The sequence below is a fragment of the Stegodyphus dumicola genome, chromosome 6 (genome assembly GCF_044657685.1).
Source record: "Stegodyphus dumicola isolate Sdum_Otavi_A_Nest chromosome 6, ASM4465768v1".
Taxonomy (NCBI): Eukaryota; Metazoa; Arthropoda; class Arachnida; order Araneae; family Eresidae; genus Stegodyphus; species Stegodyphus dumicola.
The window spans coordinates 39,993,864-40,016,322 of record NC_140773.1 but is presented as its reverse complement, the minus strand read 5'-3'; the positions used below and the strand labels follow the sequence as shown (position 1 = coordinate 40,016,322).

The 22,459-nt window shown below is 32.2% G+C and overlaps 1 protein-coding gene across 2 annotated transcripts in view; it reads left to right on the top strand.

The window, feature by feature from the left end:
- The window catches only part of Cdc37 (cell division cycle protein 37), an 83,480-nt gene that overhangs the window by 48,155 nt on the left and 12,866 nt on the right, over positions 1-22,459 (top strand). For both annotated transcript variants that reach the window (XM_085818248.1, XM_085818250.1), the window contains exons 7-9: positions 580-695; positions 12,270-12,390; positions 12,726-12,794. In XM_085818248.1, the coding sequence (XP_085674374.1) occupies positions 580-695; positions 12,270-12,390; positions 12,726-12,794 (306 nt within the window). The remainder of the gene's footprint in view (positions 1-579; positions 696-12,269; positions 12,391-12,725; positions 12,795-22,459) is intronic.

The following is a 22,459-nucleotide window of genomic DNA, read 5'->3' as shown; positions in this document are numbered from 1 at the left end:
GTTCTAGTTAACGATCCTAATTCCAATCCAAATTTGTCTTCGGCCTTTAAAGAAATTATGTTTTAGTTCTGGTTTCACCAACAGATGGCGCCACTTGCTTATTCTTGTCCGGGCTTTCTTATCTTATCTAATCATTATTTCCTATCTTGTTCATTTGCGGTTTTGCAGCTGAAGATGGTGGTTCGGTAAAACCATCGAAACTAGTCCTGTGAAAATTTTGTAAATATAACGCTGATTTTTGTTGTTTGACTTCTGAATTAGTATTTATTCGGCGTGTTATTGTGTCTTAATTAGGTATCATTAATTATTACTGCTTTGTTTAACCTAAAGTAGATAGATTTTTTTTCTTTAATTACGAATGGGTTAATTGTTTGTGGGATGTAGCAACTTCATATTATTAGTTTCAACATGCATATAATATTTTTTTAATTGTTAAATTAATAATATAAATTCAAAATTTGTTTACTTTCAATTCCCAGCATTTTTCACGGTACTAAATTTTAAAATTTTTTTCTTGTTTCTGATTATTAATTTTGTATTTTTAAAGTAAACTGATTGGTTGTAATTTCTGCATTTTAGAAACATCAGTTAATGGAGCATGTGGCACATCAGTGTATTTGCATGCAGTATATACTTGAATTGTCTAAACATCTGAATGTTGATCCACGCTCTTGCATATCCTCTTTTTTCACTAGGTAATCTAATTTTTAAGTAGCTTTTAATGGATTTTTTTAAGATACTAGTTGAAAACTATCCTGACTGAATTAAACTTACAAATTCCTATTAATGATAAATAAAATACTTGTACCTCTATAATATTTTTATTTGGGGCTAATGAATGTATTGTTATGATAAATAAGTTTTGAATTAAAAACAAGGCAATGAGAAGGTGTTGCCGCTGGAGCCGGCACTAAGGTTTTTTGAACCTGCAAAAAAACAAAAATTTCAAATGCAGAAATGGCACCTTTGAGAAATTTTTTATTTCCATTTTCATTGTGTTGCTGGAGGAAATTTGGTCAAACAATGAAATTATACATGAACAATAATTTGTTGCTTAAGCTTTTGTAAGATCTCTTTTAAACATCTGATTTGACGTACATGTAATTTTCATTTGCTAGCTATGCAAGATTTCACAGCCTCCCTTTTTGTGACATCATGTGTATGATGTAATTTTTAATACTAAATTTAGTTTTGAAAGTGATTATTCTCTAGTTGCATCATCAACAAGTAAAATCAAAAACATTTTAACCTTAAACAGAAGTCAAACAACAAAAATCAGCGTTATATTTACAAAATTTTCACAGGACTAGTTTCGATGGTTTTACCGAACCACCATCTTTAGCTGCAAAACCACAAATGAACAAGATAGGAAATAATGATTAGATAAGATAAGAAAGCCTGGACAAGAATAAGCAAGTGGCGCCATCTGTTGGTGAAACCAGAACTAAAACATAATTTCTTTAAAGGCCGAAGGCAAATTTGGATTGGAATTAGGATCGTTAACTAGAACAGAAAGATTTTTATGAATGTGAAATGCCTCTAAAAAATCCAGTTCTCCAATGGAGGATGTTTTTTTGAATAATTTTGGCAGCAGAAAGACTGAAAGTGTGGTTTTCGGACCAACAATGTTGAGCAACAGAAGACTTCTGTGTTTCCTTTTTTCTAACATATGCCTCATGTTCCTTGACGCGAAATTTTAAGGTTCTTTTAGTTTGGCCAATGTAAATTAAACCACACTGGCAAGGAATCCTATAAATACCCCAGGAATTCATATCCGGAATGGGGTCCTTGAGTATGGCCAAACTAAGAGACATTTAAACGCTAAGTTAGAAAGTTTTAAATTATTAGTTAAGGACTGTGAATTTGTTAATTTATTTTCCATGTAAATACTTCTTTATTTAAATATATAATGCTAAAATTCATGTATGTATGTGTTTTTTAATATATTTTCATTTTTGTTTCTTAGCAAAATAAAAAACTATATCACTGCCAATTGTTTGTTGTTCAAAGATTTCAATTTAAGTGTAGGCAATATCCAAAAGCATTATTTTTATCTGAATTTATCTGTAAAGATTTTTGTGATTTGTTATTATATTTTGGAAACTGTCATTCTAATATTTCATGTATTATATTCTTTAGTATTATTTTTCTCCTGAGTGTCAAACACATTCAGTAGTATGGTCTGTTCTATGTTCCGGTTGCTTCCAATAAGTGCATTTACAGTGAATTAAAAAAGAAACATAATATTCAGCTTTCATGTGAGAAATATTTGCTGATGATATTTTAATTGTAAGAATGTCATGTCAGAGTAGCAAATAGAATATACATTTGAAATCATTTGAATGCAAAAATGTTTCATTTTAATTAAAAGTATCATAATTCATAACCTTTTTAAGTAGATTTGTAATTTCACAAGAAATGTGGGAGACAGATTCATCCTGTAAAGTGATTTTCATCAAAATTTGTATTTCAGTGCAATATTATTTAAAGTTAATTTTTTTGCTCCTTTCCTGTTCGATGTATTGTATACTTGACTGCTGATATAATAAGAGAGAGTAATCATTGTTTCCCCAAATATTTAATTATTGCTTCATATCTTGTATTCTCTTATATGTAAGACCTATATTTTTTTCGCAAATGTGCAGATGAAAGTCTTTTTTTCTTTTATATAAGTGAATGATTAGAACGAGGTTGTAGCATCACAGACAGCTACTGAAATCAGAACTGAGAAGGCACAAGACCTTTATTTCTTGCTAAAATACATATGAAAAACTATTTACTACAAGTCATAATGTAAACATTATTACAACACAGTTTGACTCTCGCTTTCACACCCAGGTTCTGGTATGGAACTGGTTTTGATGAGAACAGCTGTCAAAAAGTGAAAAAATTCCAATTTTTCAATCTGCTCACCCTTTTATGTTCTCAACACATTAGATGCCCACATGACATTGGATCTCATGCTGTTGGCTTACCAGCTTGTGACATTTGTCTCTGATCTTCTGGGGAAACTTGTTGCTGGGGAAGGGAACATTTCTGAATGCCCACCACAGAGTTGCCAACTCTCCCGATTTACATGGGAGACTCCCGATTTTCTACAGCTCTCCCACCAACCCGATTTACAATATATTTCTCCCGACTTTTTCTTATTCTTAAAATTACTCATTTTTATTGGAACTTGGCTTAATACTTTGTTATATGAACAAAAAAAAGTGATTTTTGATGTCCGAAGCAAATGAATTTCATCTAGACTATATCTCAAACAAAACCTTGCGAATTAGATAACTTCTGTATTGTGAGTGAGAGCATATACGTATCCAGAAACGTCCTTCTCCAGTTCTCCAATGGGCATCGTGCTCCACTGCATGTCATCTGGCATATATTAGCCAATGAGGACAAAACAAGCTTTTATTTGGATGTTCTTCATTTATTTCATTCATCTTGTCCTGAGTTGTGTGAGTACGCGTGCCTTCGGAAAATAGTTTTAGAAATCTGCGAGAATCTTTTGTTATGTCTGCGAGAAAGGTGAGATACTCACGTACATTTCAAAAGTTTTACACATTTGACTTTCCTTCCATTACATCCTCAAGGAAATGTAATAAATTTGCGATGTGTACCATCTGTCATTGTGATATTCCGATTTCGCATGGTGGAAGGGCGGATGTTCTCAAATATGTGCGTACACAAAAACACAAGGACAACATAAATTGTTATGAAAAAAAAAACGAAAAATTGGATTTTTCTTCGGAAACAAAGGACCTAAAAGTTATTAATGCAAAATGTCTGTTCTCTGCCTTTTTACTGGAGCACAACCTGCCACTGAATGCATCGGTTCACTCTGCAGCTTTATTTAGAAAAATGTTTCCCGATAGTCAAATCGCTAAGAAATACTCAAGTGCAAGAACCAAAACAGCTGCAATTGTTAAAGAAATGGATTTGAAAAATAATTCTTCAGTTATTGAAGTCTGAATGTATTAAAACAGCTCCGTTCTACCTCTCTACGGATGGAAGCAATAATACCGATTCGAAACTGTATCCAATTGTTGTTTCTTTTTTTAATCCAGAGTCTTCAGAAATTGAGTGCAGTTTACTTTCTGTCCCCACTTTAGAAGGACATTTGACAGGCTTTAATATAGCACAGCTAATTATTAAAACTTTAAAAGAAAATGCAGTCTCTCTGGATAATTGTTTAGCGCTTGGTGCCGATAATGCACCAGTATTGGTAGGCTTGAAGACTGGTGTTGCAGGCATCTTGAGAAAGGAAAATTCAGATTTGCAGATTATGAGGTGCACCTGTCACATCTTAAATTTAGCTGCTGAAAAAGGGGTAGCTTCTTTACCAATAAATGTGGATAAACACATTGTTGATATTTATTATTATCTTGAAAGGAGTTCTAAAAGGAAGGGAAAATTGAAACAGTTTCAACAGCTGCATAATACTGAAATGAGAAAAATTTTGAAATGTGTGTACACGCTGGCTGTCTTTAAAGAAATGCTTATCTAGAATCCTCGATCAATGGAACCTACTTCTTGCATGTTTTAAAGAGAAGTAAATGCTTCGAGATTTAAGATAAAAGGCTCGATTGAAAGTTATAAAATACCTAAAGTAAATGGAGATGTAGTTACTACTTCCATTGTTAAAAATAGTTTTGAGAAAAATAAAGTAATTTCTGCATAATTCACCAATTCAACTGGCAGTTCTCAAAATATAAGCGTAAAGCTGATACAAATTTCTCTCAAAATAAAAAAAAATTCACAACACACGAAGCATTTTCCGATTACTGTATGTTTATCTTGTGAAGAACGAATATTTATGTTTTTTCCTTCGGACCTTAACAAAGCTTTTTGCTTTTTTTTTTTTTTTTTACGATTCATTTTGCTATCATTCGATGTTCTTAACACAGTTCTGCAAAGCAGAATTCCATTAATTCATGTTTTGCCATTAATGATTTATGATCTGTTTAAAAACATTTTATCAAAGTTTGTAAAACCAGTCTGTGTTTTGTCTTGTAATTCTATATATGATGTGATTTATGGTGAAATAGAAAATCAGAAAAATGATGAAGATTTGGTAATGGGAGCTGCAACTACAAAAGTAGAAGAACTTTCAGAAGAAGACAAAAATAAGTTTTATTTTTATATTAGAAGTTACTTGTGTCGAGTATGTGATTACATACTACATAAATTTCCAGTCAACGATGAAGTGATTTTGCATGCTAAAGTTGCTGATGTTTCTGCTCTAGCAAATGCATCTTTTTCTGATATAAGGCACTTTTTGAACACATTTCCTGTGTTACTCCATTTAGTCATGAAAGATGATGATATTGATGTTGCCACTGAAAATATTGCAGTCGCAATTTTGTAGTTTACTATTAGAAAACTGGATGAAGTTAGAAAATCAGCTAGGATTGACATCCAGTGGAGTTTAATTGGAAAACTGAAAGGTGCTGATAGAATTTTAAAATATATAGAACTGTCTAGAATTATGTTGGCCATCTTGACAGTTCCCCATAGTAATGCAGAATGTGAGAGGATTTTCAGTGCTGTTGCGAAAATGAAGACTAAATTTAGATCTAATATTAGTGATCACACATCAGAAAAACTTTTATTAGGTAAAGCAGGCCTACGTGGCAATTGCTATGAACAAAATTATGAAGTTTCTTTCTAAACGAAAGCAAAATCTGCCACTGTTCATAACATTTGTGCGAAAATTGATTAAAGTGTGGTTCCCTCCCCCTTAAACAATGCAAGTACTAAAATGTTTTTTAAGTGTAATTTATTTTTGTGTTCCTTGAATTTAAGAATTAGTAACTATTTAAAGTTAATTCATTATTAAAAACTACATTTTTATCGTTTAAAAAGTCTTTTTAACATTGTAAAAAATCTCCTGATTTTTGAGTGTCATAGGTTGGTAAATATGCCACCATCTTTTTCCAAGGTCGCCATGTGTTCTGCTGGAACCGTGTAAGGAAATCAAAGCATAATTTCCCACATGTGTGGAAAAACAAATTAAAATTCAATGCCATTATACTCCAAACCTACCAGAAGATCACACTTGTGCTCAATGCCCTTGCAAATTTTTGCTTGCTCTTGTTGTAATAAATGCTACTGTAATATAACTTCACATATTTTTGACTAGATGGTAGTCATTTTGTAAGAAAGAAGTACATTTGACTTTTCCAAATAGTGCAAGTTTAAACTCTGTCGTACAATATTACTTATATACAGATTCTGACGTACTTATACAATTTTTTACTTACAACTTACTTAAATGCAAATCATTCAATATATACCATTTAATAGGGTTCACAGTGGTACAATTTATCTCAGGAAAGTATAACACAGATTCCCTTATTAACACAGATAATCTCTCAGTATGGTATAGCATTATCTGCGACTCATTTTTACTGGTGCAATACTTTGTAATGCAGTATGAAATGGATTGCATACATAATGTTATGAATTATGTGAAAGAGGCACTTTCGGAATCCCCTGAGTTTAGACAGTAAGTCACAGAAGCTGATATGTTTGTAGACAGTGATACAGAATTTCTCAAATTCAGGAGGGCCTACCAGTGGCGAAGAAGTAACGTTGCTGAACACTGATAGTTCAACTTAGCTTTGTTTCCAGGCGAATGGGCTGTCTGAATGGCCACTTTCATGATTTTCTTGATGTATAATGTGGATACAAGCCAGTTTCCTTTAGAAAGTCTACCACAAAGCCTGGGCAGATAGCCTTCACGTGCTTTGCTGTAATCAAATAAAGCAAACCAAATTCAAGTCGAGCAGGTTACAAACAGTATTTGCCGTGTGCCGGTATGGCCGTGTCATGCAGGAGGGATGGGTAGAGTGGTGAGAGAATGATGTTTCTTCACATTTTCACAGATATATGCAACAATGAGCATGATTTTAATGTATTAGTTTATATCTGCTTTAGGCAATAAGCGCCCTCTTTTTGGGGGGAGGGGTGTTGAAAGAGTAAGTTATTTAAAAATATGTGTATGTTTCACGTTGATACGAAAAGAAACTGAGTATTGTAAAAACAATAAAATGGATTGAAAATACATTAAAAATTGTAGCTTACTTTGGAGTAATTCAAAATCTGTTGATTTATTCAGGGTAAAAAAGATGCCTGCAAATATTTATAATTGATCCGTAATTTCTAAATGAAATTATTTCAGTTATTTAGACTAGATATTCTGTAAAGTAAAGTACGCTAACAGTTAAAGGTATATTAAAAAGATTTTCAGTTTGAAAAATGAATAAGTAGATCTTAATAATCTTTTTAGTATTTTTAATTATATGTGCCCCTGTGAAAAATTGCTTATGTTATGAACTACTAAAAAACATTTGTTTATCTTAACAGCTCATAGGCTGTTCATGAATATTATTATTAGAAGCATTTTATAATGAAAACAAAAGTTTGTATTGCCAACATTTCCACTTTTACAGCTGACTTAATAAAATATGATAAAATATATAAATCTGTGTGTACTCAGACGTGTGGTGTTCATGTGAATAAGTTGGCTGTTTACTCATGTATTTTCAAAGTAGTTTTTAAAAATTTCTTTGATTTTATTTGTATGAAAAGTGTATGAATCATGATAGAGTAGTTTTCTATATCAGTGTCTTAATGTATTAAATTTTATATTTTTTCATGCTGGATAACAATTGAAAAAAAATTTGCATATTTTGATTATTTATTTATTTTATTTTTTGATTATCAATCATTTGATTTTATTTTTTGATTATCAATATTACAGCTTAGAATTGTAATATTTTGGTGCATTTTATTTATATAATTATTTCATTATTTCTTGGTCTTCACTTGAGTTTGATATAATATTTATTGTAGCTGAAGAATGTAAAACACATTTTCTTTTTAAGATATTTTAATAATCCAATCATTTTGTAAAAAGAGCCATGTATTATAATATTATAAATGATTCATAATAATTGGCATATTAATACACGCATGAAAACACAAAGTAATCTAGAATGGCATAATTAAGATGCAATTAATTAATTGGCAGTTAGCTACAAATTCATGATTATCCTAAGTAATTCAATTTCTATGTTCAGAGCTTTATTATTATTATTATTTATTTGACAGAGCACCACCTAAAAGCAGGGTCAAAGAAGAGCATCTTAGGAAAAAGTATTAGAGAAATTAAACTCCTAGTTTATATATATATATATATATATATATTTACTTTTGTCTTCATGGAAGCACATTTAAGAAAACAAAAGGTTTATTTTATGGTAGCTTATGTAAATAATTTGTAAAATAAGTAACATCATACTAATGATTCTCATAAAGAGAGGGAAGAATATTGCTCATTGGTTAAATCATTTTTAAATAGATACATAAGTTTAAAAGAAGTGAAAGGTATACAGAATCTAGTGATATCAAGTATAAAATTATGTAGAAATCAAGATTGTTGATATGTACTACTCATCACCTGTGTCATTGGTCTTCGTACAATTTGTAGTTGAATGGTAAGACATAATCAGAGTTGCCAACTCTCCCGATTTCTAACTGTTCTCCCACCAACCCGATTTACAATCTATTTCTCCCAATTTGATCTTATTCTTAAAATTTCTCAGGATTTTTACGTGGCTTGGCTTAATACTTTGTTATCTACACGGAAAAAAAAAAAAAAAAGGTAATTTTGGGCATCTGAAATCACTTATTTTTTCCTCTATATTTTATAAGGAAAACAAAGTCATTTCATCCATGAGAAACTATGGCACCCTTCTGTGAGTGAGAGCGCATATGTTCGAAAAAGTCATATTCTAGTTCTCCAGTTCGAGTGCCTTGTGCGTGTCATCTGGCATACATTAGCCATGGAGCATAAAGCAAGATCGAGGTTGTTATTTTGTACATCTTACCTCTGAGCAGTGTGAGCGCATGTGCTTTCGAGAAACAGTTTAAGGAATTATGATCTTTCGTTTTAATTATGTCTGCGAAAAGGCAAAATACTTATATACTTTTCAAAAACCGTGCGCTGATGACCTTTCGTTCAATTATTTCCTCAAGGGAATGTATACATTTGTGATGTGTATTTTTTGTCATTGTGATTTTTCAGTTTCGCACAGGGGAAGTGCTGATGTTCTCAAAAACGTGCTTACACAAAAACATAAGGAGAACATGAGTTTTTTTTGAAGAAAATGAAAAATCAAATTTTTCTGTGGAAGCAAAGGACCTTTAATGTAGAATGCTTATTCTCTGCCTTTTTATTGGAGTACAACCTACCATTGACTGCATTGAATCAACCTTTATTTAGAAAAATGTTTCCCAATAGCAAATTTGCTCAGAAATGCTCAAGTGCAATGAACAAAACGGCTGCATTTGTTAAAGAAAGATACTGATTGCATTAAATCAGTTCCATTCTGCCTCTCTATAAATGGAGGCAATAACATAAATTTAAAACTGTATCCAACTGTTGTTCCATTTTTCAATCCAGTGTCTTCAGAAGGACATTTGACAGGCTTTAATATATCACTAGTTATTAAAACTTTTAAAGAAAATGCAATTAGAGGAATTGCATTTTCTTTCTAATAATTGTTTAGCACTTGGTGCCAATAATGCACCGGTAATGGTAGGCTTAAAAGCTAGTGTTGCAGTGATGTATTGTGGATGTCACCTAAAGACGTTTTCCCTCTTGATGAAACCAGTCTTTTCCTTCATCTCATCCCTTAAATTGCTTAGCCTCGAAAGACTGATAAAGGCTCTGACTAACTGATGAAATGGATTGAATTGGATTATTAAGCTACGGTAAAGCAGAGCTATCTGCTTAAAAGGAGTGATGCCTTCGTGAAGAACTTTCTAAGGGAAATCAGCTGGCATACATGTTACAATGAGAAAAACCATGAAAATGCCCATGCAACCAGTCCGTTTGGCGGGATTTGAACCCCGTAGCGAACTACCAGTGTTCAGCGACTTTACCTCTCAACTGTTGGTGGGCCTTTATGAAATGGAAGGTGAGAAGTTTATGTCAGAAATATTAAGATGTTTTGAAAAGTTGGATGCTTTTTAATATACATGCAGAATGCCTGAAGGAAAAGAGCAGGCCATTAAGGAGAAAAAAATTAATTTTTGCATAAAATTTAGTATTTTTTTTAATTTAAAACTTTTCAATTTTATGGTATTTTATTCTTGCAATTTCAAAAATAAAATATTTGACTAAAATATGAATAACATTTTAAGAAACTAAATGTAGGAGGATAAAATTGTGTAAAGCTATGAGCACAATGTTAAAGCTATTTAAAGCAATATATGCAAGTCATCCTAAGTTAAAATGTCAGTTATACATCTTTCTCATTTATATATCTTTTCTGAACGAAACATTGAAAGGCGTGTTAACTGTGCTTTACTGTATTTTCTTTTTTAATATATTTAGTTTTCAGATGCATCGTAATCTGAGACACAAAGTATTCTTCCAAAAGAAATGCAATTCAAATAAATAAAATAAAATCCTGGAAAATTTATATTAATAATTATAATTAATTATTAATATAAATTTTCCAGTTAATTAATAAATATATTTAAAATGCTCAGTTCGAATGAATAGAAAATTTTAAAACAATTGTCTGAAGAGGCAGTGCTACACAAACAATTAAAATAAAAGTCTAAAAATTTAAAAATTACCTAAAATAATAACTATGACCCAAAAAAATAAATACTTAAGAAAACTATATGAAAAAAATAAATGATGCACCTTTTATTTAAACTATGCAATTCGAATGGGTAAATAGAAATTTTTAAAACAGTTATTCAAAAGAAACCATGAAACTTAAACAACTAAAATGAAATTCGAAAAAGAAAAAATTAAATTAATAACAATTATAATTAAAAATATAATATAAAGTACATTATTTGAAAAAAGGAACGATTATGACTTTTTCCCCTGCTCATGGTAAAGGAAAATAGGTTGCCATATAATAAGAAGTTCACCAAGTGAACTATTCTTGGCGCAAACTGAAAAAAGCGCAAACATAAATTTGTGAATTTCTCCATGAATTCCGCGCCAAATTTTACAAAATGTCATATTTAGGCATAATTTGAATCGTAGAATCGAAGTATGGAAAAAATTCGTATGTTATTTCAGAAAAAGTCCGGTTTTGTGTCAAAATAACTATGTTAGAATAGAGCTATATATAAATCTAATATATATTTTAAGTCATGCTTTCGAGACATGAACGCAATTTGAATTTTGTCAATCGGCCCAGTAGAATGGGAGATACAGAACTGTACCCCCTCTCCTTTTTTTTTTTTTTTTTTTGGCGAAGTATACATCTCATTATAGCAAAATCTAGCATTTGACATACAGTAAAAAGTCTGAGATCCGGACTCGTCGAGGCTTCGTCGATTCCGGATCATCAGTTTAAATCTAGAGAGGTGGCATGCAGAAATTATAAAATTAAAAATATGAAATCAAAATATGAAATCATGATTTTTGAAATAATGAAGCATCTATGATCTAAAAAGTATCAAAATTTGCAAAAAAAAAAAAAAAAAAAAAAAAAAAAAAAAAAAAAAGCTTAATGTATATATGTTTACTTTATTAAACATTTCGTTGAATATAAGTTGTTCAAGTTGCTTCATTTTTTGTGCTTATACTTTCTCTTCAATCCTGTAGACAGACATAATTTCTTGTTCAGTTACAAAGTTCCACTGTTCAAGTCCTGTAGTTGCTGCAGTCCGTTGATTGATGATTGGAACATTACCATCGCAATGAAAAACTTCTGCTATATCATCTTCATTTATTACCGCTTCTCCACATTTCCTTACAAAATCCATTGATTAGAAAAGCAGATACGCAGCTATGGAACCAAATTATTGATCACACAAATTTATACTAAAATGATTGTAGTTTATTCAGTACCAAAATAATATTAAGAATCAGGATTCTCCACCTGCTTTCTTACAAGGAAAAAAATCTAATGCACATGCGTAAAGCTTTAAAAATAATTCCTAAAAAATTTTTGTTGGTGGCTTTAAGGTCCAGATTTTAGATCATTCCAGATATTGGACGTCCAGATCTCTACCATACCAGTTTGTTTTTCCTTTAATTTTGCAGGCTATTTTTATAACAAGGGGAACTATTAAGTAGTACTGATAATAAAAGAATAAGTATTGAAATTATCATATGTTAATTGATAATGCAAATTCAGAATGTTTAATAATAAATTAATACATTTGCTGCTAATTTCTCTGAAGCATGAAAAATATTTTTCTTTCTTCTAATTTTCCCTATTTCCTTGAAGGATTCAGATATCTGATTCAGAATATAAAGAAGCTTTTAATGTTGAACTTGAAGCATTCAAAAAACGTGTTAAGGAACGAGCAAGAATTCGAATTGAGAAGGCAATTCAAGAAGCTGAAGAGGTAATTTCCTTCCATTTCTTAATTTTCTCCATAGAGTATTTTAATACACAATTAAACAATTGATTATTATTATTTATGCATCTCACATTTTTATATTCAGGAAACTTGTATTAGTATTAAATGTTGTATATCTGCTCATTAAAATAAAAAATAATATGAATGTAGATTTTGATGTGGATGTTGATTCACATATAATAGTTGCATTAAAATTGTAACTAATAAATCATTTTCATTTTTCATTATAAAATATTTTTAATCTAGTTTTTTGTATTTTAGATAATTTTGGATAACTTTCAATTTATATAAGATTAAACTGTTATCTTTTGTAATTACAGGAAGATAGAAAAGAACGGTTAGGACCAGGGGGCTTAGATCCAGTAGAAGTTTTTGAATCTCTTCCTGATGTAAGTATATTGTACGTGAATTCACTTTCATACTTGCCAACCTATGACACTCAAAAATCAGGAGATGTTTTTAAGAAATCGGGAGATTTTTCACAATGTTATAAAGACTTTTTAAATGAGGAAAATATAGTTTTTAATAATGAATTAACTTTAAATAGTAATTAATTCTTAAATGCAAGCAACACAAAAATACCTTACACATAAAAAATTTTTTATTACTTGCATCGTTTAAGTAAACCCCCCCCCAAAAAAAAACACCTTTAATCAGTTTTCATACAAATGGTATAAACAGTGGCAGATTTTGCTTTGTTTAAGAAAGAAACTTAATAATTTTGTTCATAGCAATTGCCACGTAGACCTGCTTTCACTAATAAAAGTTTTCTAATGTGTCATCACTAATATTAGATCTAAATTTAGTCCTCGTTTTCGCAACAACACTGAAAATCCTCTCACACTCTGCATTACTATGGGGAACTGTCAAGATGGCCAACATAATTCTAGACAGTTCACTATATTTTAAAATTCCATCAGCATCTTTCAGTTTTCCAATTAAACTCCACTGGGTGTCAATCCTAGCTGATTTTATAACTTCATCCAAGTTTTCTAATTGTAAACTGCTGTTATGCAGCTGTTGGACCTGTTTCAATTTTTCCTCCTTTTTAGAACTCCTTTCAAGATAATAATAAATATCAACAATGTGTTCATCCACATTTATTGGTAAAGAAGCTACTCCTTTTTCAGCTGCTAAATTTAAGAGGTGACAGGTGCACCTCATAATCTGCGAATCTGAATTTTCTTTTCTGAAGATGCCTGCAACACCAGTCTTCAAGCCTACCAATACTGGTGCATTATCAGTACCAAGTGCTAAGCAATTATCCAGAGGGACTGCATTTTCTTTTTAAGTTTTAATAATTAGCTGTGCTATATTAAAGCCTGTCAAATGTCCTTCTAAAGTGGGGACAGAAAGTAAACTGCACTCAATTTCTGAAGACTCTGGATTAAAAAAAGAAACAACAATTGATACAGTTTTGAATTGGTATTATTGCTTCCATCCGTTGAGAGGCAGAATGGAGCTGTTTTAATGCAATCAATAACTGAATATTTATTTTTCAAATCCATTTCTTTAACAATTGCAGCTGTTTTGGTTCTTGCACTTAAGTATTTCTTAGCAATTTCACTTATCGGTAAACATTTTTCTAAATAAAGCTGCAGCGTGATCCGATGCATTCAGTGGCAGGTTGTGCTCCAGGAAAAAGGCAGAGAACAGACATTTTGCATTAATAACTTTTAGGTCCTTTGTTTCCGAAGAAAAATCCAATTTTTCGTTTTTTTTTTTTTCATAACAATTTATGTTGTCCTTGTGCTTTTGTGTACGCACATATTTGAGAACATCCGCCCTTCCACCATGCGAAATCGGAATATCACAATGACAGATGGTACACATCGCAAATTTATTACATTTCCTTGAGGATGTAATGGAAGGAAAGTCAAATGTGTAAAACTTTTGAAATGTACGTGAGTATCTCACCTTTCTCGCAGACATAACAAAAGATTCTCGCAGATTTCTAAAACTATTTTCCGAAGGCACGCATACTCACACAACTCAGGACAAGATGAATGAAATAAATGAAGAACATCCAAATAAAAGCTTGTTTTGTCCTCATTGGCTAATATATGCCAGATGACATGCAGTGGAGCACGATGCCCATTGGAGAACTGGAGAAGGACGTTTCTGGATACGTATATGCTCTCACTCACAATACAGAAGTTATCTAATTCGCAAGGTTTTGTTTGAGATATAGTCTAGATGAAATTCATTTGCTTCGGACATCAAAAATCACTTTTTTTTGTTCATATAACAAAGTATTAAGCCAAGTTCCAATAAAAATGAGTAATTTTAAGAATAAGAAAAAGTCGGGAGAAATATATTGTAAATCGGGTTGGTGGGAGAGCGGTCGAAAATGGAGAGTCTCCCATGTAAATCGGGAGAGTTGGCAAGTCTGCACTTTGAAGAGTACTTAAATGTTATTTTATGATTCATTCAGTATTCATATAATTGTATGCCTTGCATAATTAATTATGTGAATACTGAAGGATAATATAACAAAAAGAATGGATAAAAGCTTTACATCAGCATTGCATCAAGTGTGATAAACATATAGTTTAACGTGACTAAATAGATATCTGTACCTACTGAATCTAAGTAACAGTAGCTTTTAATATACAATTATCATTAACATGAAGATTTACTGCAGCCAAGATAATTCATGCTTTTTGGGAAAATTATATTAATTTTATATCGCACTTTTTTATCATATGCTGGATTACATCTCATGTTATTTAATTTTATTTTAGGGTAAGGTAATGGGTTTTGTATAATTTATATTGTTTACAATTCAGTTGTACATTTTTCTATAAAAAGGGTTTTAAGTTTCTTATGTATTAATTATATGTCACCTTGAATTTTATTAGCATTCTGTAAAATTTTTTTTCAGCTTATGCCTCCAATCTATTGGCATTCTATTTCTTTTCTTTAACACAAGAAAGTGAATCTATTGCTCTCTCTATTCTTCTTTATCTATTACTACACAAAGATCATACTCTGTTTGTGATCAAAGTGATTTTTTGTAAATGCTCATTAAAAGTTAAGTTGTTGATTCTGATGTGGTAATAGACAAGTAAAATCTTAAATAAAATTGATAATCAGAATGTAATACTTTAAATTAATGCCACCTCACTCATACTGTTAATACACTTATTCTGGTAATGAACTGTGACCAGGTCCGTGCCAAGCCTAATCGGCGCTGTTGTGCAAATGTTTAGCGTGCCTTTATGTAGTGACAATATTAAAGCAACATTGCTTATAGATAACATTTAAAATGCAGCATCATTACATAATAATATGAAAAACCAAAAGAATTACATTTTATCTTTTGTCTAAATATGCAAACATTTTTGTGCTTTGTTAAAACCCACACTCAAATATGTTTATTGAAGAATTATACATACATTTGTTATAAAAAGCCACCTAACCAGTATAGTGGTTAGCGTTGCTGACTCCCATGCCAGAGCCTGGGTTCGAATCCCGGAGAAGACATGGATGTTTGTAAATGTATAGTGTCCGTGTGGCATGGGGGAACTCTAAATATGTGAGGCGAAAGTCCTCTCGAAAGGTTGGTGGTAGGGGAAGAGGAGTGGAAGACGGTTGGACCCGTCCCCCAGGGTGCTCTTTATCAAAATTGGGGGCGAAACTGAGCTAAATCGCACTGTCTTCTGTAAGGTGCTCAAGGCCATTGCCAACGACAAGTGTATCTTGCACTCCTTGCCAAGAGGAATTTCGTGGGTTTGGGCTGACTATAGGTGAGACAAGTGAGCATTTGTCAACAACAACAACATGCTATAAAAACCAAGGTTCGTACGGTCCTTAAAAGTCCTTAATTTTTTCAAAAATGATTTTTATTCCTTAAAAGTCCTTAATTTTGGCCAAAATGAATAAACGGTCCTTAATTTTGCTCATTTGACATTTCTTATCATTTCTAATGATTGCCATTCTATGTGTGAATTCCGATTTCTCATGAATACGGAATTAAAATTGCATGGCTCTTAACCAATCTGTTGGTGGATTTGCGTTGCAAACAATTTAAAAAAAAAAAAAAATTAGCTACCCGAACGAAAGTATCGGTGTCTGATTGGCTATTCACCCAATCTTTCGAAACAGGTGTTATCCATAAATTTAGGCAGATTGTGACGAAAGCATGAAGCCAGTAGTTCTTTAAGAGGCGAAAGTGATGATGAAGGTGCTCGGAAAAAAAAGGGGGGGATTCTGAAAATATTTGCCAAAATTAGAGCAATTCCAACCTGGAAGGCCACAACCCTTCCGATGCCAATAGGAACGAGATGCCTGGAAAGTGCATTTTCAATAAACTGTGGCTTCATCAAGCTGACTACAAAGACTGGATATTGATGGATGACAATCCTTATAAAGCTAAATGTGGTCTTTGTTTGAAACAAATCGAAATTTCTATAATGGGAGAGTCAGCGCAGAAAATTCACATGAAAATTAAGCTTCGTTTTATCATTTCAATTTGTTTTTACACGGTTTTGCTTAGCTTAATTGCTGTGTTTGTTTCAATTAAGCCATAAATTAATTTTTTATCACCTTCTACGGAGTTTATTCTCTTTTTCACATACTATATATATGGGATATCGGGATTATGAGTTTATTTCTGCAGAGGGTCTGTTATCGATTTTGCGGGAAATCTGTTGGCTCCATTTCGATTTTAGGTCGCCAAGGGCAAATTCGGTAACGTTAGCCGAGAAAAAGTGAAGTTCGGAAATACGTTTTGAAGCTTCAATAGACAATTAAGTATTTGGTTTAATCCTGTGCTGTTGATAGTAATGCATTATTTTTGCTAATGGCGATACAATTATTAGTTGAAAACAACTAACTAATTAAAAATTTTTTAATATTTTTAAAGCTGAAAACAACTAATTGAAACTAATTTTCCTGAATTAACTAGACGCCAAATTAACTTTCATGAATTACTCAAAAGTTATTGGGTAGAAGTTTAACTGAAAATATACATTCCGTATATATATATATTATTTATACAGTACAAAGTCCAAGGTCGGGACTTCGGCGATACCAGATTTGAGATTTTTCCGGATATTAGATCATTCTAAATCTACTAAGATGGCACGTAGAAATTATAAAATTGAAAATATGAAATCGTGATTTATGAAATAATGAAGCATTTATGATTTAAAGGGTATCAAAATTTACAAAAGAAAAGAGCTTAATATTTATATGTTTACTTTATTAAACATTTCTTTCAATGTGAGTTGTTTGATTTGTTTTCTCTGCTGATACTTTAGACTAATACTATAGACATATAATTTCTTGTTCATTTATTAAGTTCCATTGTTCAAGTCCTGTAATTGCTGTGTCGAGAATTCCGAATAACTTGTCAATCAAAATTTTTTCTTGTTCAGTAACCTCTCTGTTACTTTCTTCACTATCGGTAGCTGTATTTTCTGGATTTAGAACCATACTGCAGATTTCGCCCTCCGTTAATTGATTGATGATTGGGCATTGTCATCGCAATGAAAAACTTCTGTTTAACTTCCCTAAATTCTGCCACCTGGTGCGGCCATGCGAGCTCTGGCGCTGGTTCTGGCTTTATGTGAATAACAAATCAGTTATTCTTAATTCAAATAGCACTAAATATAATCGTTTGTCCTATGAGTATCATTAACAAAATCTATTTTCAGCATAAAGAAAGAAATTTCTGTTAAATCTCCCCTAGTAAACATTTTAGCGCATTAAACTTAAATATGTAATTGGATAATACTCTGTTATTTGGCGTCCCTGCATGAGTCATCACTCAAGTTGTCATCCGTTGATAAACATGCGATGATGAAAGCAAAATACAATAAATAATGATTCGCAATTTCGGCATCAAGGATATAAAATATTAGTTGGAGTAAAATTAACAAATGTTTCGGTTTGAGATTATGCCAAACAGATACGCAGCTATGGAGTCAAGTTACTAATCACACAAATTTATGCTAAAATAATTATTTCTTCAATAATGAGATATTTTATTTAGCGCTAAACTGAGATTAAGAATCGGGATTTCCGGCATGTTTTTTTATGATGAGGAAAAAAATCTAATGCGCATGTGTAAAGCATACCCCTTCCCTCCAAAAAAGCCCTAAAAAATTGGTTGGTGGTGGCTTTGAGGTCCGGATTTTAGATCATTCCAGATATTGGATGTCCGGATCTCGGAATTTGTACTGTATATATATATATATATATATTATATGTACTATATATATATGTACTACAGTCAAAAGTCGTTAATCCGGACTCGTCGGGACTTCGGCGATTCCGGATTATCGATTTTTCTGGATTATAGATCATCAGTTTAAATCGCGTAAGATGACATGCAGAAATTCTAAAATTAAAAATATGAAACCGTAATTTATGAAATAAAGAACAATTATGATCTAAAGGGTATCAAAATTTACAAAAAAAAGCTTAATATTTATTTGTTTACTTTATTAAACATTTCTTTCAATGTAAGTTGTTTAAGTTGCCTCGTTTTATGTGATAATACTTTCTCTTTAATTCTATAAACAGACATAATTTTTTGTTCAGTTACAAAGTTCCGCTGTTCAAGTCCCGTTAATTGCTGTGCCGAGAATACCGACTAACTTGTCAATAGAAATTTTTTCGTTTTCACTAACCTCTCTGTCACATTCTTCATGTCTTTATCCATTTTTTGCAGCAATTCCACTTTTTGTTTGATGAACATCGAAATATACTTTCATTTTGTACGATCCTTTCGGAGCTCCAGATTCGGAAATTATATTTGACATGATCGAAAGTTCAAGTTTACTTTTATAGTATTGCTCTTACAGTCTGCAAAAAATAATAAGCCGGATCCAATTCGAAAATTAAGGAACAACGCAATCATCAACATTAACTGAAATAGATAATTAGATAATTTTAGCTTATACCGTTCGTTATACATAAAACACGCACGCGAAAACGTATTCTGTGTTGGCTTTAGTTTTCCACATGCAAATTTTGATCGGAGGTCGATCGGCGGTAAGCTAACGTGGTTGCCGCTGATTGGCCGATGACGTAAAGATCGGCGGGTTGGCCGAGTATATATGTACGCCGGTATCGGCGAATGTTTTGTTCTTGTTCTCTTGTGTCATTATGAGTTAGCATTATGCTAGTTTGCTTTCAATCAAATGATTTTAAAATGTAAAGGCTACAGTGTTAGCTCTTTTATTTTATTTACGGAATAAAGCAAGAATTTTATTTAGTTTAGTCTTAGCTTTATTTAAAGGAAGCAAAACATGCTTTGCCTTTATCACCACTGCCAACAGGGTTATGGGCTCAGCGCCAACAGCTAATCAGTCATCCAGTTCAACTCAGCATTGAAGGAATGTAGGTGAAGAGGGCCCTTATCCACGAAAAGAAGCTGACCTGTCTTAGAAGTTTGTTCAAGTCGTTTTGCTCACACTTAATTGAAGATGTCATTACTACCTGAAGGTTTTGTGTTGTTAAACCATGACAACTGGGATCGATGGAAAGTCGATATGAAAATGCTGTTACTGGATAGAAATTGTTGGAGCTTCATAGAGGACAAAGAAGAAGAATTAGATAAAAGTGCAACAAGGCCTGAAAAGCAGGAGTTCACACTGAGGGAGAACAGAGCCTTCACTACATTATATTACGGAATTAAAGCTGAGTTCAGGCCGCTGATACAAGAATGTTCAAGTGGTAAAGAAGCGTGGGAAGTTCTACAGAAGCAATTCGAACCCAAAACAAGAGCAAGGATAATTCAGTTACTGGATGAATTTTCTTAGTATTAGATATACGCCAAATAAAGAAATAGGATTATTCATCGCAAGAATAAGAATGACTGCAAAGAAGTTGGCTGAAGCTGGTCACAACTTGGCAGATCTTTTTAAAGGATTCCAGGCAATAAGGAGATTACCCCAGGAATACTCCGGCATTGTACAATTGATCTATAGGTGGAAGGACGAAGATTTTACGGTGGAAAGAATTGCTGAAGAGCTGGTAAGGGAAGAAAGCCGACTTTGCCAGGTAATTGCCGATTTAGAAGACAGCAAGGTAAGCATGTTTAATACTATTAGTTTAAAAGCAGGGAAAGATAAAGTTGAAAATAAAACTAAATCTAAGAAAAAAATGGGGAATATGAGAATAGGACCTTGTTTCAGATGTCATAAATTTGGGCACTTAATTGCTCAATGTAAAGAAAATGTAAGTAAAAATCAGAAGTTTAAAATAGACGATAAAAACGGACAGTTTAAAGATAAAGAATTAATGTTAGTAGAAAATTATGTAACAACTACAGATAAAGGAGGTAACGCAGATAAATTTAATTGGGTCGTAGATACTGCAGCTACAACTCATTTCTGTAATAATAGAAATTTAATGACAAATTTCGAAGAAATAAACGATATACATGTGTCTTTAGCTGTAGGAAATTGTGAAAGTAAAGTACTAGGAAAGGGTACTGTCAAATTTGCAATAAAAGTAGGCAATCAAATAAATTGGATTGAGTTAGATAATGTGTTATATAATCCAAATCTAAGAAGAAATTTATTATCGGGAGCAAGGTTAGAAAAGGCTGGTGCTCATTTTGTGATTTCAAAAGGGAAGATGTGGATATACTTTAATAATTGGGATAGATTATGCTACGCTAAACGATATGACGGACTTTATCACGTAAAACCATTTTAGATATGCAACAGGTAAAAGGGAAGCTGGTTACGGTACAGAAATTGGAAAGTTAAATATAATAGACGATGCAATGCTATGGCATCGGAGATTTAGCCACGTAAATTTTGATTATATTAAGAAAACTAGTAAGAATCAAAGCGTGAAAGGGTTACCAGAAATTGAAAAACCAATAGAGAGGTGTAAATCGTGTATTATTGCTAAATCTAATAGAATAACTTTTAAAACTATTCCGAAGAGATCGGATAAACCATTGCAGTTGGTTTATTTAGACGTTTGTGGCCCACTACCAGTTCCATCTAAGGGTGGGAGTAAATATTTTCTTGCTATTGTAGATGACTATAGTGGATTAGTAACAGTGTATTGTATGAAAAATAAAAACGAATCGTTCTACAACTTTAAGAATTATCATAGGCAAATGGAAAGACTGACAAATAGAAAATTAATAAGTATATGCACCGATAATGGTGGGGAATTCTGTAATAGGCAATTCGAAGGGTACTTAGCTGAAAATGGAATTAGTGTTGAACGCACGAACGCGTACACCCCAGAAGAGAATGGTGTGTGTGAACGTTTTAACCGAATGGCATTAGATGCAGTTAAAGCTATGCTTAATGACGGTAAAATGGGAAAAGAATGGTGGGCAGAAGCTCTTGGCTGTTTCGTACATACGTGGAACAGAGTATGTCATAAAAACAACCGAACCCCTTATGAAATGTTCCTAAATAGAAAACCCAGTGTTGTTTATTTTAAAGTATTTGGTTGTAAAGCCTATGTTGGCGTGCCAAAACAGATTAGGAATAATAAATTAGAAATGAGGTGCAAAGAAGGAATCATGGTAGAATATGCGAAGGAAACTAGGGGTTATAGGATATGGCTGCCAGAAAAACGCAAATTAATAGAAACCTGTAATGTGAAGTTCGATGAAAAACTGTATGCAGAAAATGGCATCCTGGAACAGAAATCAAAACCTAAATTTAAAAGACTAGAGGAATCTGAACAATTAGCAGAATCAGATGAAGAACAGGAAATTTCTAGAGAAGAAATAAAGTTGTCAGATGACAAATCTACTCTGAAAAAAGTATCAGACTTAAACTGGCAAAGAAAAGCAGTTAAAAGGCCAGATGGAATACGTGTAGACATATATTATTATGTAGAGGGAACAGACATCCGTTTTAGATCCTATAATGATATTGAAAAGTATTGTGAGGCAAGAAATATTAAATATGAAAAAGATAAGTTTGATTTTAGTGGAAAAAATGAATACTCGGGGAAAGTTAATTTCGTAGAACAGGAGACTAGCTCTGTGTCTGAAGAGGCAAATTCCGTAGAAATAGTTATCCCACAAAATTTTAAAGAAGCACGAAAATCAGTAAATGCCGAA